A 16,119-nucleotide genomic window follows, 5' to 3' on the forward strand; every position below is an offset into this window, starting at 1 on the left:
TTGTGAAGAATAAATAATAATAAATTAGTGGTTAAAAAATAATATTCTGAACGATTCAACTGACACCCAATTTCCCGACAGCCACCACTAACATGAAGGGAAAGTAGATCAATACAAAACAAGTTCAAAACAATTAATTTTGTAAAATATCTTACACTCTCATTTTGGAAGCGGAAAACTTGTAAGTAAATTTTCAATGAATATATACATATTTTTGTTAGAAAATTTACTGAAAAAAAGCCATAAACGAGCAACGGTAATAAATTGAAAAACCAGTAAAAACACAGCATCCTGAATTTTTCTGATAAGGTTATAGGAAATTCATGCAACTCGTTAGCGTAATTTTGACGTCATTTTATATTTAATTGAAATTTTTCAAAGGAAGTGCGGCATGCACCTATACACTCTATCAACCATGAAGCAACTAGAAAAATGAAAAAGCTACGATATCAACAGTCGGACATGAAAGCAGAGTCGTGTATCAACATTAGTTAGTCGATAATTAATTTTAATAATGAGCAGAGTGGTTGCTGCAACTATTCTTATACTTTCGTTCGTGATTTTGGTGAGAAGAATCGACACTTAAAAGTTATAATTTCATTAAATATGCCAGCTTCCCCAGTAGGTTTAATTTATTCGATTCGATTTTGTTTTCAAATTGGGCCTATGCGCTTTAGTAACGCTTTTTTCTAGAGCTGGCTGTCAATTCTTTCCTAACGTAATTCCAGTTTCACATTTTGTCTACTTGTTGAAAACAAAATAATAAAATTTAATCCTTTAAAATATGGAAACTGTATTTTCGAGGGAAAATCAAGTTAAATTATACTAACCATATTTTAAAATAAAGCTAGACATTCTGGAGGGAGCACGGCAAAAAAGTGCTTCAAAAACTTTTGGTAATACCAATATTAATTTTATTGCTTGAAAGCCATTAAAATAATCTAACTTTGAGCAGGTGCGGGTAAAAGCAGCAAAAGACAAGGTTTAAAAAAACAAAAAAGAAATACGATAATCAAATGCTGCGGAGAATTCTCGTGCTTCAAAGGGACTAAGAATTTGACTTCGACTAGTTCAACTAAAACCACAAGTCTTTTGAAAGCAATGTCTCCAGTATTATATTCACATTTCACTTTCGTTTCACTCTCAAATCACTAACAATATTTTTAAGGCCATCACGATTAAGGAAGAACAACAAACGGAGCAGGGAATTTCTGAAATGACCACCGAATCGCCAACAGAGGAAACTTTCCTGACAACCCAGCCGCCCCAAATCATCAAGACTTCTGTTCTTGTGCCACATGTCATCCCTACGATAACAACAACTATTTTGGTTGAAATTAGCACTGCCTCTGAACCGAAATCTACTGAAACCAGCAGTAGTTTTTGGACAGTTCCAACTTCAGAAGTAAGGGCAACTTCTACAACTACAATAGTTGCTACTACAACAACCACTTCAACTACCACCACCTCCACTACAACCACCACCTCCACTACAACCACCACACCTGTAAAAAAAAACATTAAAAAAGTTCATATTTTTCATTAAACCAAATTTTCACCCAGCCGTGCGTTAAATCCAACTGCCAGACTTTCAATTTGCTCCAGCAAATGGTAAGTCAAATCATCTATTCTATGTAAAAAAGCTAGCTTTATAAGTTTCATCGATTAGGTAAACGCAACAACACCAAAGCGTAAGTGAAATATAAAGTTCATACGTTGGGAAGTAGTAAAAAATATGAAGTGAAAAAATGGGTTATTTTTTCAAAAACTCAACGGTAGTTACTCTTTGGCACATTTCTTGCTCGTGAAATAGGGTTGAAGATCGTGCCAAAATAGTACATCTGTTTATTGTTTTAAATGAAAACAAATTCTTCAACTTCCCCATTATTTTGCCTCACGAAAGTCTCAATACTCTCAATAGATACACTTTTCTCAAATGATTTTCAATTCAAGAATCTATCATTATGTAGATGGGACGGTATCAATTTATTTTTATTATTAAATAAATACAATATTTTCAATTCAATTCATTTATTCTCTCGCAACAAGTCAAACAAAAATTAAAAAATATTTGATCCCATATGTAATTATTTAAGTAGCTTTAAAAAACTGCAATCTTTTTTCAAGCAGGTTTTGAGTCAACCTTCTTTTAACATTCTAATGAATCTTCAATTCAGATTTGCAAAGTTGAACTTAGGAAAAATTATTTCTAACGGTGCCAATTAAAGTCACCATATTTCTTTTAGTTTATAAAATATCAAATATAATTTGAAAAATCAACGTCAAATTGCAGCCTCTGCGCTGACTGGAGCTACTTTTGCTTCCTGTGGCCGTTCATATTTTGTCGGATCGCAAGCAGTAAAAAATAATTTATTAATTTCCATGGAACCGCAGAATTGTGATTTTGATATAATATTTTCCAATCGCAGGCGACGGTTTCGTTAGCGTCCTTGAATTGCAAGGCTAAAAATTTGAGTCTTGTTTCCATCGGATCGACAGATGAATTTTCATGTCTGCTGGATTTGTACAATTGTGCTCACATACGAATTTTTTATGCATGTTGATAATACATATTGAACCTAATTTTAGCTGTTCAAAGTTTCGGCCTTACCTACTGGACTAGCGGCTCAAATGAGGGCGATTTTTGCGACACCCTGAACGTCTACAGCTGGTGCGCTTTGAACGACACCCTATTGTCACCACTGCTCTTTCGAGAAGTCGGCAACGATTCTTTTTGGACGAATTTGACGGCCGCAAATCAAACAACCGACCGGTGTTTGGTCTTCAAATTCAACACCACTAAAATCGAACGCAAAGGATTGCAACACGTAGAGTGCAACAAAACCTTTCCCTACATATGCGAGGTCATTAAAATAATTATTTTCTTCCATAAACTTTCATTTGTTTAAAAAAACAGCCTCCTTGCCTGGAACCAAGCTGCCCACCCAGCTGCAAGATTAACGTATGATTCGATGAACTAGTATTAATTTATTTTCAGTTTCAACTATTGAAATAATAATAACAGAAAACTCTATTCGACGCGAATCAAAAGGTCAAAGGTTATACCTGTGTTTCCAATTAGTGAAAAATTGGTTTGAATGGAATTTTAAATTTTAAGATCAACTTTCGTACGGATTTTGGACGCAACGTTGTGGCAGGCAATATTTGTTTGGAAACAGGCCCGTGAGAATCTTGACAAGATTCAAGATTTAATCAACTATTTACAAAATTCTTAACCAAGGTGACCTGGGAGGAGAATTGGAATTTGTGTTGCAGTCTGGGGATGGCCCCTTTGGTTTTGGAAACTTACGAGGAGCAGATGTGCTTGGAAAACATGACCAGAAGTGCACAAAATCCTAAAAATAAAAATGGAAATGGAAATTTTGTGATTCAGGCAACTGGACTTTGAATTTCAATTACTGGACGGCGGGCACACAAAAAGAATGTCCCGGTCAGTGGTCCTGGTGCGACCCTGGCAACAACTACCTTCACCTGAAAAACAGTCTCAAGTGGGAAAAAGGCCAGCCGGACAACAACGGTGGCAAGGAGGACTGCGTGCACCTCAGGTTTGTTATGAATGAGACCGGCACAATTTTGACGGACAGAAACTGCACCAGCAAGTACATCTTTCTGTGTGAGGTACGCGTTGATTTACGTCAGTAATGATCATCAAGTTTGACCTAAATAAAAAACCAGAGTCCGCCTGGCGACATACCGAAACCACCTTGCGCTCAGCCAACGTGCCCAATTGCAAATGAGAAAAATGTATGAATGGCTGTTTTTATAGCTTCAAAATAGTCTCTTTTTCAAAATATATTATCCAGCTTGAATTATAATTAAAGTCATGAAATGGTTTCTAAACTACTTTTTTTTAATTATGAAAAAAATCATTTTAAATTCATGTTTATCTTAAAAATAATTGAAACGCTTCAATACATCTTTTGGTAGTTTCGACCCAGAAATAATATAAATTGAAAAATTGAAATTTTTTAAACATCTTAAAATAATCCAAAATCAAAACATATGATTTCAAATCGTTTTGAAAAGAATATTAAATTATGCTCCATTGAGAAATAAAAGAATTATTTATTACACATCTTAAATGTTTTTCAGCAATCACTCTTCTCTGGGAATGAGCTGATGAGTTAAATTTAGTCTCAAGTTATATTTTACAATTCTAAATTTTGGATTCAGATTTTTACAGTTACGGTTCTTGGGTGGCGTCTTGTGGACGAAATTTCTTGTTTTCAAAAACTAAGGTATTTAAAAAATTGTGGACGACTTAATATAATCAAAAATGATAAATATAAAAAGGCGAATTACTCTGAAGCATGGAAGGGATGCATGAGCATAGGATTGAGTTTGCTCTCCCTTGATTCTGTTGAGAAAACCAAATGCTTCACGAAAATGACAAACAGTACTGCTGGATTCAAATTGAAAATATTCAATGCTTATAATTTATTTTCAATCATAGAATATTCTGCAGCGGTCAAAGACGGCGATTATTGGACTTCGGGTACCAACTCGAATTGTTCCGAAAAGTTCCACTGGTGCTCAAAAGATTCTGGTTTCGTCGATAAACAAGTCTCTTGGAAAAGTGGCGAACCGAATCGCGCAAATGGCGAGTGTGTTTACGTAGAAGTGAGAAACGGAACGGTTGAAAGGTCGGTGATTGCTGTCGGCAATTGTTCCGAGGCCAAACAGTACGTTTGCGAGGTTCGGCAGCGGGGACCTGCTGGGAGGGCTTTGGCAGTGGAGTGCATGTCACTCTGGGACATAACTGAGGGTGAAATTATCCCAACAGGAAACAATTGCAAAATTTAATCAAGAAAAACCTTTTTTCAGCCGACACTGAAATACTTTTGCTTGGCTTTAACAATTACACTAAGAGATTGACGGTAAAATTAAATTTAATTTCTGAAACTTATGATAACATTAATTTTTTTTTTTTTTTTAATTCCAGTGCTTTATGAAATGTCTAGGGGAGGATAAGAAAATCGTTGCGTTTCTTTTTTAAGCAATCGCAATTGTGTTAATATTTTGCTTTCATAGTTTGTGGGTGGAAAACTGAACGCCGGCGACACTTTAAAAATGATGGAAATAGCCACGCAGGACACGCCGGATCAAATGGAAAAAGGTTTCAACGGATTTTCGCAATGTTCGTCACAAACAGGGGACGATGAGTGCGCCGTGGCTGCAGCTTCCTATGACTGCGGCGTTGAGAAAATTCCGGACATCACAAAGAAAATGGTCGAAAATGGGAAAGGCAGCCCTGTCGAGGTTTGATTTTTGTAATTTGATTGACAATGGAAGTGAAAACTTTGAAAGAAGTTGATTCCACCCGTCCCCTGCGTGCCTGCCAGAAATTGCATTACAGATTCGTTGCCATGTGTCGCAAATGTATAGAACCAACAATAATCATAAATGTTATCTTTTAAAACTTTTTACTCCGTAGCAAACTTTGGTTGATCAAATTGCAAACACCAATAAGAGTAAGAACGGGTTTTATTGTGCAATCAGTCAATTTTAACGTTTTATTTCTAGCTTCATTTGGGCAGATGAAAATGTCAAAATATCAAAGTAGGCGATTCTTCATGTCAAATTACATAACTTTCGTAAGACAATTGAATGTAATAGCACAATTATCCTACAGCTAAGAGCTTTGCAGAATATATCGATAGCTCACCAGTACTGCTGCTCCATAGGAATGCGGCTGATGGAGTTTGATACGTTTGAAGATATGCAAGAAGCTGCGGTCATCATTCGGCAACAGGGTTGTAAGTAAACAAAAATTTTCATAACTTGAACATTCAGTTTTAATTAATCATCCAATTCTCTTACAGTAAATACCAATTACATTGGAATTTCGGAGGTGATGTCCGTTGACTCCACGACCGACGTTTGGTGTGGAAGTCAGCGACGACTAAACGCTACTTTGTACGGCCCTAGTTATGGTTTATCACCCGCTGCGTTGTCATGCACTCCCCAGATTTACTTCTTGCATGCGTTATACACTAGCTATGGCGCTTACAGCCAAGCAGCAGGTCTTATTTTAACTACAGATGTTCTTACTCCTGCTTATTTCGTATGCTCCAACAATTAACCATACCTTTTACCTCATTCGATACATATGCAAAAATTTTAACGTACTTTGTTTAATGAACTCGCATTCAAAGTAAAAAATTTTCATCAAAACATTTCCATATTCCTGGCCACAAATCGCGCCTCTCAATTTCCTACTTTACAATATTAAATTTTTCAAAAAGAACTCCTTTTTTCATGGTGATTTTAATTTAAAATCGGCTTTTCCAATTCAAATCACCCTCGATCGTGAAATTCTATCACAAAACTTCTTTTTTAATTTCAACTGTTCTTTTCTCGGTTTTGTTTTCTCTTCATATTTTTGATTATTCTTTAATATGTAATTCAATAAATAGGTTTTATTGTCTTTTTTTTGGCTAAGAATGCAATTTTCATTTTTCACCAAAAAATTTATAATTATCTTTCATGTAAAAATCATGAAAATATTTGGAAAAATAAATTTATAAAATTATTAATCGATTGCGGTTTTGAATAAAATTTTTGAAATCAGAAAGACTTTTCTCAAATAAAAATATTAACTTTTCAATTTTAATTTTAATTGAATTGGTTTTCTGTTTGATTGCATATTTTTTTATTTCCCGCAACCGGCTCGACTGTCATGTCCAGCAGGTTGCATACCTACAATAAAACTTTTAATTACAATTCATTTATATTCTTGAAAATTGTTCTTACAATACATAATTTTGATCTTAAATTAAAAACTGAACAATTGCAAACAAAAAAAAACACGAAAAGCGAAAGTGCAAATTGATGAGACGTGTTGTTTTGGAAGCAAACAAGTTGCGGAATATCACTCTCGTCGCGGCAGGCCGAGATATTATCAGCACAAAACACGAGTAGCAAAGCGTCTTGCTCGTCAGTATACAAAAGCAGTTGGGGGCCGCCGAAGATTTTTGTCCGCCCACGCATTTATCAAGAGACCTTTTCGGGGTGGATGGATTCAGACGAGGAGGTCCCGTTGCGAGAAAGATGGTACGCAGCAGCCGCGGCTCAGCGACCACGCCCGGTTGCGGAACTCGCCCAAGGCCGCGCGCGCTCTCGCAGATGCTCCCGGACTAAAAGCAGAATCACCGCAGTTGCGTCACGATTCGCGAAATGACGAAGGAAATCAAACTCGGCGATGCCGGATTCGGATCCTGCTGATGGGAAAACCTATGAAAGGACATGCGACAGGATAGTCTTCACTTTAACATGTAGTACAGCCTTCCTCAGGCACTTTTCTTAAATTAGATATTGATTTTCTCTACGAACCGTAATTCATTGAGACTTGAAGATAAAAATTATTTTCAATGATTTTTTTTTGCAAGCAGAAGTCTTTTAATCCTGAAAATTTTAAGACCACACAAATTAAATGATAACTTGCATGTTGGGTGTCTTTTAGTAGGTTTTCGAGTGCAAGCAATCGAAGTCCAGCATGCCGATGTTCATTTTCTGACCTCGGGATGTAAAAAGGAGACACACATTGCTTGTCGCTGAAACTCCAGCTGAGCTTTTTATTTGAGCGCGCGGTTGTGACAAACTGGTGTTTAGGAGTGAAGAGCAACGCCTAATTCTCGAGTGTATTCGCGAAGCTGTTGTTAATTTCGAGCGGCGGCGGGCGGATTTTACGAGCTCGCAATTTATGAATGGGCGATTTGATTTACGAGAGAGACGCGACCTCGCCCCAGTGTGTGTCGTGGAGATGCTCGCGCCGTGTGCGGTGACACCAACGCGCGCAAATCGAGAGATTTTAATTTCTATTCGCTAACCCGCCGCGAATCCGGTTCGGAAGGGTGCATGTGTGCGAGCAGATGCCGAGCAAGATTCCATTTAAGGTGCATTTGGCGACGAGTAATCGCTTTGCTAATTGTTCTCGGAAGCTCGTCTCATTGTTTTCCTGGCGCGCGAGGCAAAAATGCGAAAATCCACAAAAGGAAGTGAAAATCTTTTACATCAATTCACCTCGTGCATTTATTATTATTTTTTTCGCTGATGATTTTGATCTTCTACAGAGAGAAGCTGCGGGTGACAAAAATATAGGAGGCGCAGATTGGGCGTCGCGAGAGCGCGCAGGGCGGTCGTCGGGTCACACTTGGTTTTAACCCTTTGCACGCCCAGATTGCTGTTGATTCGCGCATAATTTCGACTCGCGCCCTTTGGCTCCGCGCTTCATAAAAAAATTACGGAAATCAATTGTTGCATGAAAGGTTCTTTATATATGGCATAAGTGCGAATAATATCCGAGCATCGCACAGAGAAGAAAGGCGTATAGGTGGAAATAGAAAAATATTTCAAAACAATTCTTTGGACGGGTTTCTCCTAAAAGTTTGAATTGTTGGAAAATGTTATCAGTAGAAATATTTCAAAACAATGATAAGCATTTTACAAAAATTTAAAAAAATTTTAATATTAAATTTTATTGTTGCGCCTTTAAAAAAATTCTCCGCATGAAAGCAAAATAAATATTTCTCCTACATTATTTTTGCAGAAAATGAAACCCATTGTAAAAAATATTGCCACCATTATTGTATTTATATTGTTAAAACGTATTGTGAGTAATTTAATTATGAAAATAAAATAATTATATCAGTTTAAAAAAAAATGAAAGTCTCTCCACCAATGATTTTTAGTTTTAACAATTGAAATCTCAAAATTACTAGATAGAAAAAGTTGAAAAATTTGCACTCATAAGGATTGAAAGGGGGCTTTTTCCCACAAAAATATTTAATTAAACCTTGAGGAAGGTGTTGTTTGTAAAGCTTAATTTCTAGTTCGTATGAATTTCGCAATTTAATAACCATGGTTGAAATCCTTTTGGAGTTTGATTGAACCATTTATGAACCTTTGTACGAATTTTCGACGCAAGTCATGGTTTTTTCTTTCTTTTTAAAGATAAAAACTTTTTCTGAACGGGGCCTTAAAAAATTATTGAATTTTCAACTTTCCTAAATTGACTTTGAAATGGTCATAAAATATACAGGAATCAAGAGTCGTCGGTTCAAATGTTACAGCGATTTGCACACCATTAAAAATAAATAAGCATCTCTCTTGCTCTCGTACTTAAGTGATGGTCGACGTTTCAATAGTTTATGTCAAAGATGCTTTGAATATTTGTTAAGTGTCGCGACGCGCTCCATTATTTGCAGTTGATTTGTTTATCTGTGACACGCACACGAGAGGGTGCAACGCGAGCAGATGAAGTGGCGCGATACCGAGTAATTCGAGCCGCGCTCCTTGTAAACTGCCCGACGCGAGCGAATAAATTTTCTGCCTCCACACTCGCGCGCATACATACACTTGCACTCGAGAGAGCGAAAGTGAATCGGCTCTAAAGGACAAAGGACCATTAGCGAAAAGCGATCCCTTCAGGATGACAAACAATAATTAGCTCGAGATGCGAAAGTTTTGATTAAAAGTCTCCGAGGTGTTTTTTGCTTTCTGCCCTCAGGCCGCGTTGGCCGCGCCGAACAATAAGCTTTGTTTTCTTAAATAAATGGGGAAAAAGAGGTGCGAATGTATACTTTGTAATTTGAGACCGCAGGCTGCTTCAGATTTAATATTTGATAATATTTAAGTCAAGAAATAAAGCAAAGGAGGTGGTGATTTCCAGGAATGAAACACACTTCAATCGAAAATGAATCAAATTCTGATTAAATCTATACAGTATCAATTTTATTCCAAGTATTTCGGCTGAGGTCAGCAATTTTTCAGACCTCTTTTTCTTAAAAATCTCTTTATTGCGACCTCAGTAAGGTTCATTCAAAATTTAAATTCAAAAGCTTTGTAACAAACCACAAAAATAATTTTTAATTGATATTATTATCAAATTTACATAATTTAAAGGAGCACCCTGAAAATCGAGTGCTTTATATTATATATCTAATTGTAAGAAGCAATAATGTGAATTAAAGATTTTGTGATGTTTTTTTTTTTTTGTAAATTATCTGTATTAAAAAAAATTATGCACCCAGTCTTTCAGGGATTGGAATATATTTTCACGTAAATTACCTTTTTGCGGTAAAATTTGAAATTCATCCGCATCAAATGTTTTAAAATCATAATAATTTAATTTTTTTCACTTACCCTGAGAAAGGGTGCGTGATCCTGAGACAGTTTTCGGATCGGAGGGTGGCGGAGTTTGGTGTCCATCGGCACGTTTTCTAGAGTCGCAAACTGGAATCCGGCGCGAAAAATCCGCTATTGGCGACACAAAGCGCGAAACGGGAGATCAAGAGGTTCACTCTTTTTTCCGAGGGCGTGTGTTTGTTTTCATGCAAATGCGTCCGCATGCAAATGAGACGAGCAAGAGATTCATCATAAAAGCCGCAGAGCAAACACTCTTCGCGAGATGCATTTGAATATTATTTTACATTTTCGCGTCGACGTCGTGCAGCAGCGCGCGCCAATTTGCATTATTATTATTATTGCTGTGTGCATTCGCTTCGGAATAAAATTATCGCCGCTTTTCCTCTTTACATGCATATCGCGCTCGACCATCTCGCGCGCGCGCTCCTCCTCTGCATCTTTGCTGAACTCTCTCTGCAAAGAATGGAGATCAACGAGCACTCCTGCTCTTAATTTGATCCTTTTGCTCATAAATAATTTTCCTACAATGTTTTGTACAAAATTGCACAAATACTGAACAATTATAAGAAGTAAAAAATAATCATGAAAATAAACCATAGACAATCTATTTTAAAATGAAAATTGGATTTTTATTCAGAATCTAATATTTTTATAAAATGTAATATTTTCTTAGCCCTAATTAATAATCAATAATTATTTTTAAAATATAAATAATTTGAATACAATATTAATAATTTGGTGTTTAATTTTTTTTTTTAAATTTGATATGTTTATTAAGTCTGTTTATTTAAGATTATTCCAATAGAAATTTTCAACAAACAACAACATTAATATAATTTTTACTATTAAAACCCACTCTCTTTCACAAGAATAAAAGAAAATATTCATCGCGCGTCCTTCAATTCGAATCGTTTTGCTGCATGGCCATAATAATTTAGAAATGCATAAAAGCCGAGCGGTCAAGTCGCCGAGCAAAAGTGAAGGGTTATATTATATTTATTCGCTGCTCTCTCGTCTTATCTATCGGCTCACATAATTTTCGTGTTCTACTCGAGCGGAAACAACAACGAATTTTCACAGCTTCCTATTATGTTCCAGCAAACTCTCGTCCGCTCACTTTTCCGTATGCGCGGCCTTTTGCTCTCCGCGCAACAAACAACAACAATTCTAATTCCTGTTTCCATATCGAGAGATATCCAAAAAACCTCTTAGGGCGTGTGTGTGATTTATCTCGATTTGTGCGAGGAAGCGGCTTACATGAGATGAGCGACCGATCCATCCCGCGGCCTGTCAATCAGGCTTCCGACTTCGTGACCTCCGCGGCCGACGACCTCTCTGCGTGTCAATGAAAATGTAAATGGAGCGACGCACTCTATGAGGCCACATGGCTCAATATCAAGTTTTCAGACTTTTCAAAACTTGTATATTTTGTGACACTGAGAATAGCAATAAAAGAAGTAGAATAAAATAAAAAACTAACCAGAATTTAGATTTAAAAATCTCCATTTTTACTTCGATTTTTATTTTTTAATAGAATTATTTTTGTACCTTTCTTGCCTCCAGATCACAAAAAAAATCAAAATATTCAACGATAAATATGTCAAAGCCATTTTGTAATGGCTGCAAAAATATTCAAAATCATTTTCCAAATTTAATAATTTGCAAAGATTTTCATAAACTTGTAAAAAAAGGTGTTGTATGATAATATGTTTTACGATCAGTTCGAGTTTTTCGGACTTAATTTTAATTCGCATGTAATGACTTGACGTGTTCTACGGGCAACATTAACATGTTTTGGAGGTATTTTTGTGCTCGTTGACTGTAAATTTGTGCTCAAATGAATAAAACAATTATCCAATGATTCTCAATTTGATTTTAGTTATAAAATCACTTTGCCGGTCAAAGTTTAAATTTATCACTCATTTTAAAATGGACATGCGCACATTTAATAACTTCATCAATTTGATTTATTTGAATAGAAGGTATGGAAAAACAAATCCAATTTCCTGAAAACATAACATTTCTTTAGGGACAGTAATGTATATTTATTTGAAAAATTTATTATGAAATTTCTTGTAGATATAAAATGAATAAAATTTATGAATTGAATACTCAATTTTTTTTTTGTAAAAATCTTCCATTTTGTATATTTTTTAGTCTATTGAGTAAAAATTGTCATATTTTTTTAAATTTGAAATCGTAGTTTTCTTCAATACAAAGAAAATTTAAAATTTTTCTGTAGTGAACTTATCCACTCCACTCACTCTCTCCTCGCAGCTTAGTTCGACACAGAGTGGGTCTAGAAAGAATTTCTCATTCTCTCTTGCTGATAAATGCGCATAAATATTTATCAATTTACGGTGTCATCTCGGTCGCGTCATCTCTTCTTTATGAGACCTCCACCCTGCTCTCTCGGCTCGGGGACACACCTGCACATATCCATTTGGAGCTTCGAGAGAGCGACCTTTCTTATTTTCACGTACGACTCTTTAATTCCAAATACCCCAGCAAATCACTGCCCGCGCGCGTGATTTACGTTTATGGGCGCAGTACGTATAAGAAATACGCGAAAAACTGTAAATGCAGAGCAAACCATATTTTTTAACTTGCGTGCGGCAGATAATATAAATTTTTGAGTGCGTTGTTTCTTTAAGTGCTTTCAAACAATTCGAGAGAGTGAGATGAATTTATGGAGCATTGTCAGCGACCGAAAAAATGTTGCAGCGTTTCATTTTGCCGGCAGTTTATTTCAAAGAAGCCACTTTTCAAAATAATAAAACATAATAATAAAAAAAAAATAACAAGGTTTTGCAGGTAAAGTAAAAAATTGGAATTAATTTTTAAAAATTTCATTATATACTTTTTGTGTATTTAATTGTATTTTAATAGAGAATAAATAAATAAATAATTAAAAGCATTACAATTTAACGATTATTATTATTATTGTTGTTTATTCTTGTCCGACAAATATTACATACATGTTATATGCACAGATCACAAAGAAAAATTGAGATAAAATTTAATAATAAAAATACTTTTTATTTCAACGTAAAGAGTTGCAAATGTAATGATTGTAAAAAATTGAAAACTCAATTCAAGACGACAAATTAGATTAAAAAGTTTTTGCAAAATAATTAAAAAAAACTCGTGATTTAGAAGTGCAAAAAATTGTTTTCTTAATAACACGTTTGAATTTTGGTAGTTTAAAACCAAAGTTGATTTTATATTTTTAATTTGTTAATCTAATTATTAATAAAGAATTTAGATTCATTTAGATGGAGATATTGAAATTTAATTTGCAGATAAAAAATATGCGGTCTACTTGGAAGGCCCGGAAACAAAGATTCGAACTTTTCAATTCAATTTCAATAGATTTTTATTCCATTTTAGATCAAATATTTACAACGATCTTTGGAATAAGTCTAATTATAATTAATTCAACATATTCCACATTCATTCAAGTTTACACAGCAGATACTCATGGATATCATAAAATAATTTGTCGTAGAACAATTTCTTCACTTCACTAATAAAAATATTAGTATCGTTAATTCGCTTCAATCTCTCCAGAAGCTTGTTAAAGATTTTTGAAATCATAATTTCTGGGCAATTTCTTTTCACAAATGAAATGTGTGGAAGTTTCAACACTGAAATTTTGCAAATGAAACTTTTAACGTTGTAGTTAATATTCCTAAGTCATAATTCACTAATAAGTCAATGAATAAAGAAACATAATTAACATCTGGGACGATTTAATTTAGTGTTTGTTTTTAAATTGAAAAAAAAAATGCTGACGTACAGTTCTCGTCAAGAAAAACCGGGGCAACTTTTCGCGTCCTTCTGTCGGCAGCGCCTGATTAGTTTTTCGTTCTTCTCGTCTGTTTTCGGCGCGTGCAAGGAAGCACGGAAATCAAAACAAAAACCGGCAGTCGCAATAACCATAGGCGTGTGATGTCACATTGAAAAACAAGCGGCGCGCTTGTTTGACCCAGATCTATGATAAATTGATGACGGCCACTGGGAGGTTCGGATTGAGTCGATGATAATATGGTGGTTTAATAGAAAAAGTCACGTGTCAGATCCACTATAGGCAGTTGATCAAAATATAAAGTCCACCAAATAGAAAGGAAATATCCTGTCTACGTAGACAAGATTATGTAAACAGAAAACCTGATTATGAGTTTGCGTAAAATCGTTTAATTAAAACAGGACCAATGAAGTAAGAGATTTCCACAGAATATCTTTGCAAATTTTGGCATATTAACTTTTGATGAAGAGTGCAAAGTCTTAAGATATCCAATAATTTCTAAATAATTTTAATCCAGATTTAGAGAAAGGAAATCAATCAACAAAATAAGAAACGGCAGGTATAGATGATTCAAAAGTGACCATTTGTAACGTTTTTTTGTAGTTTTTATGTCCGGTGTTGTTTTAATTTTATATTAAATTAAAAGATTAAAAACGTCAAGTTGCAAAAAAATAAAATAAATTTACAGCATTAATTTAACACACTCAAAATCTCTGGACTTAATCGTTAATTAGCTGGCGCGTTGGAGGATCGGCGACGATAAATTTGCAGGTATTTTTCTCCCCCGCCGCGACTCTTTAATTCTCTGCTTTGCTGTTTGGCGCGGTGGGTGGAGTGCTTTGTTGTGTGCATGTGTTCGAGGGAGGCCGCAAAATCTCTTCTTCATCTCGTCTCTGCTACTTTTCGCCCACCATCGCGGACAGACAACTAAACATACGCGACAGACATACAACTTGGAACAAAACACGCCGCGCTCACAAGCGAGTCTGCGGTCGCTTTAGCGCCCCCGCAAGACGCGCCCAACCGAAGAAAAAAATGATGATGATTTGCCCCACCATTCAAAAGCATAAAAATAATAAGTCCATTACGAATATAATTGTAACTAAACGATTCACCTGAATGAAATTATTAAAAGGATTTTTTGTGCAAATTTGAGATTTTTGGATATTTCAAGTCAAACGTTAATTTTCTAAAAAAAAAAGACTATTAATTTCAAATGGCAAGAAAAAAATTGACTTTTTTATGTAGTTTTCCGTCTAATGGAATAAAACTTCCACCGTGTTTTCAAGGGTGTCCAATTTTTTCACTAATTAATATATTGAATGATTCACATGAAAAAAATTGTGGAAAATAAATTTGACCATTGCAATAATTTCAAATTGAAGTAAGTTTTAAGGTATAATAAAATAATTGAAAAATGTTTAACAAATTGTCAAGAAACAATTGAAATTCTGATTATTTGTCGAGATATGTTGAAATAATATAATTTAAGCACTTTTAAATTTCGAAATATTCAAATCAGGAATACTTTTTAAGTAAAAGTAATTCGCGCAATAATAAGAAGACAAAAAATGCTCCCCGGCGGGGAATCGAACCCCGGTCTCCCGCGTGACAGGCGGGGATACTGACCACTATACTACCGAGGACTTGGTGACAGCAATGTGGGGGTTAAGCAATGTCACTTGGCTCCACAGTCTACGCAAAAGGTTAAAAAAGTGATGATGAAAATCGCTCATTCTAACCTTAAAAATCGAAATCTAAGAATTAAAACTATACATTTGTCAGTGTTAGTACACATTAGGAATTATTGCCAGTTTTGCTGTCACTAAAAACTTTCAATTTCAAAATTCCTTCATTTTGTTATGCATTAATATATGCAGAAGCAATAAACACTTTTTAAAATAAGTCAAGATACATGGAATTATTCAAACGGTAAAATTCGTTTAATCATGTGTACAAAAGCTTTGACTTCCTTCAAAAGTTCCTTGTCATTTTCAACGATTTTTAAGTTTTTAAGCAGAGCAATAATTATTCTTGGGGTCATACACGACTTTCCACATATTTTTTTAAGAGTAATTTCCCTCTCAAATAAGTCTCTCAGCTTTGTTGAAATATATCATGTAGTCAAAGCAAACAGTAATTTT

The 16,119-nt window shown here is 35.1% G+C and overlaps 1 protein-coding gene, 1 long non-coding RNA gene and 1 other non-coding gene across 3 annotated transcripts in view; 1 reads left to right on the plus strand and 2 right to left on the minus strand.

Moving 5' to 3' along the window:
* Positions 1 to 16,119, minus strand: part of LOC132194972 (uncharacterized) — a 92,784-nt gene that overhangs the window by 60,492 nt on the left and 16,173 nt on the right. The gene's annotated exons all lie outside the window — the stretch shown is intronic.
* Positions 455 to 6,371, plus strand: LOC132194754 (uncharacterized). The gene is made up of 27 exons (XM_059616236.1): positions 455 to 565; positions 848 to 896; positions 956 to 1,110; positions 1,169 to 1,507; positions 1,564 to 1,611; positions 1,670 to 1,691; positions 2,294 to 2,358; positions 2,430 to 2,532; positions 2,590 to 2,864; positions 2,918 to 2,962; positions 3,026 to 3,059; positions 3,119 to 3,183; positions 3,242 to 3,344; positions 3,395 to 3,639; positions 3,697 to 3,765; positions 4,114 to 4,144; positions 4,195 to 4,259; positions 4,315 to 4,417; positions 4,475 to 4,786; positions 4,846 to 4,898; positions 4,964 to 4,999; positions 5,053 to 5,280; positions 5,332 to 5,400; positions 5,456 to 5,492; positions 5,545 to 5,615; positions 5,669 to 5,777; positions 5,844 to 6,371. The coding sequence occupies exons 1-27, from the start codon at positions 515 to 517 to the stop codon at positions 6,101 to 6,103; spliced, it is 3,042 nt and encodes a 1,013-aa protein (XP_059472219.1). The 5' UTR covers positions 455 to 514; the 3' UTR covers positions 6,104 to 6,371.
* On the minus strand, positions 15,550 to 15,621 carry Trnad-guc (transfer RNA aspartic acid (anticodon GUC)). Its single transcript has one exon. It is a non-coding gene; the product is annotated as a tRNA-Asp (tRNA).

Source organism: Neocloeon triangulifer, unplaced genomic scaffold (genome assembly GCF_031216515.1).
Source record: "Neocloeon triangulifer isolate White Clay Creek 2 clone unplaced genomic scaffold, ASM3121651v1 ptg000008l, whole genome shotgun sequence".
Classification (NCBI taxonomy): domain Eukaryota; kingdom Metazoa; phylum Arthropoda; class Insecta; order Ephemeroptera; family Baetidae; genus Neocloeon; species Neocloeon triangulifer.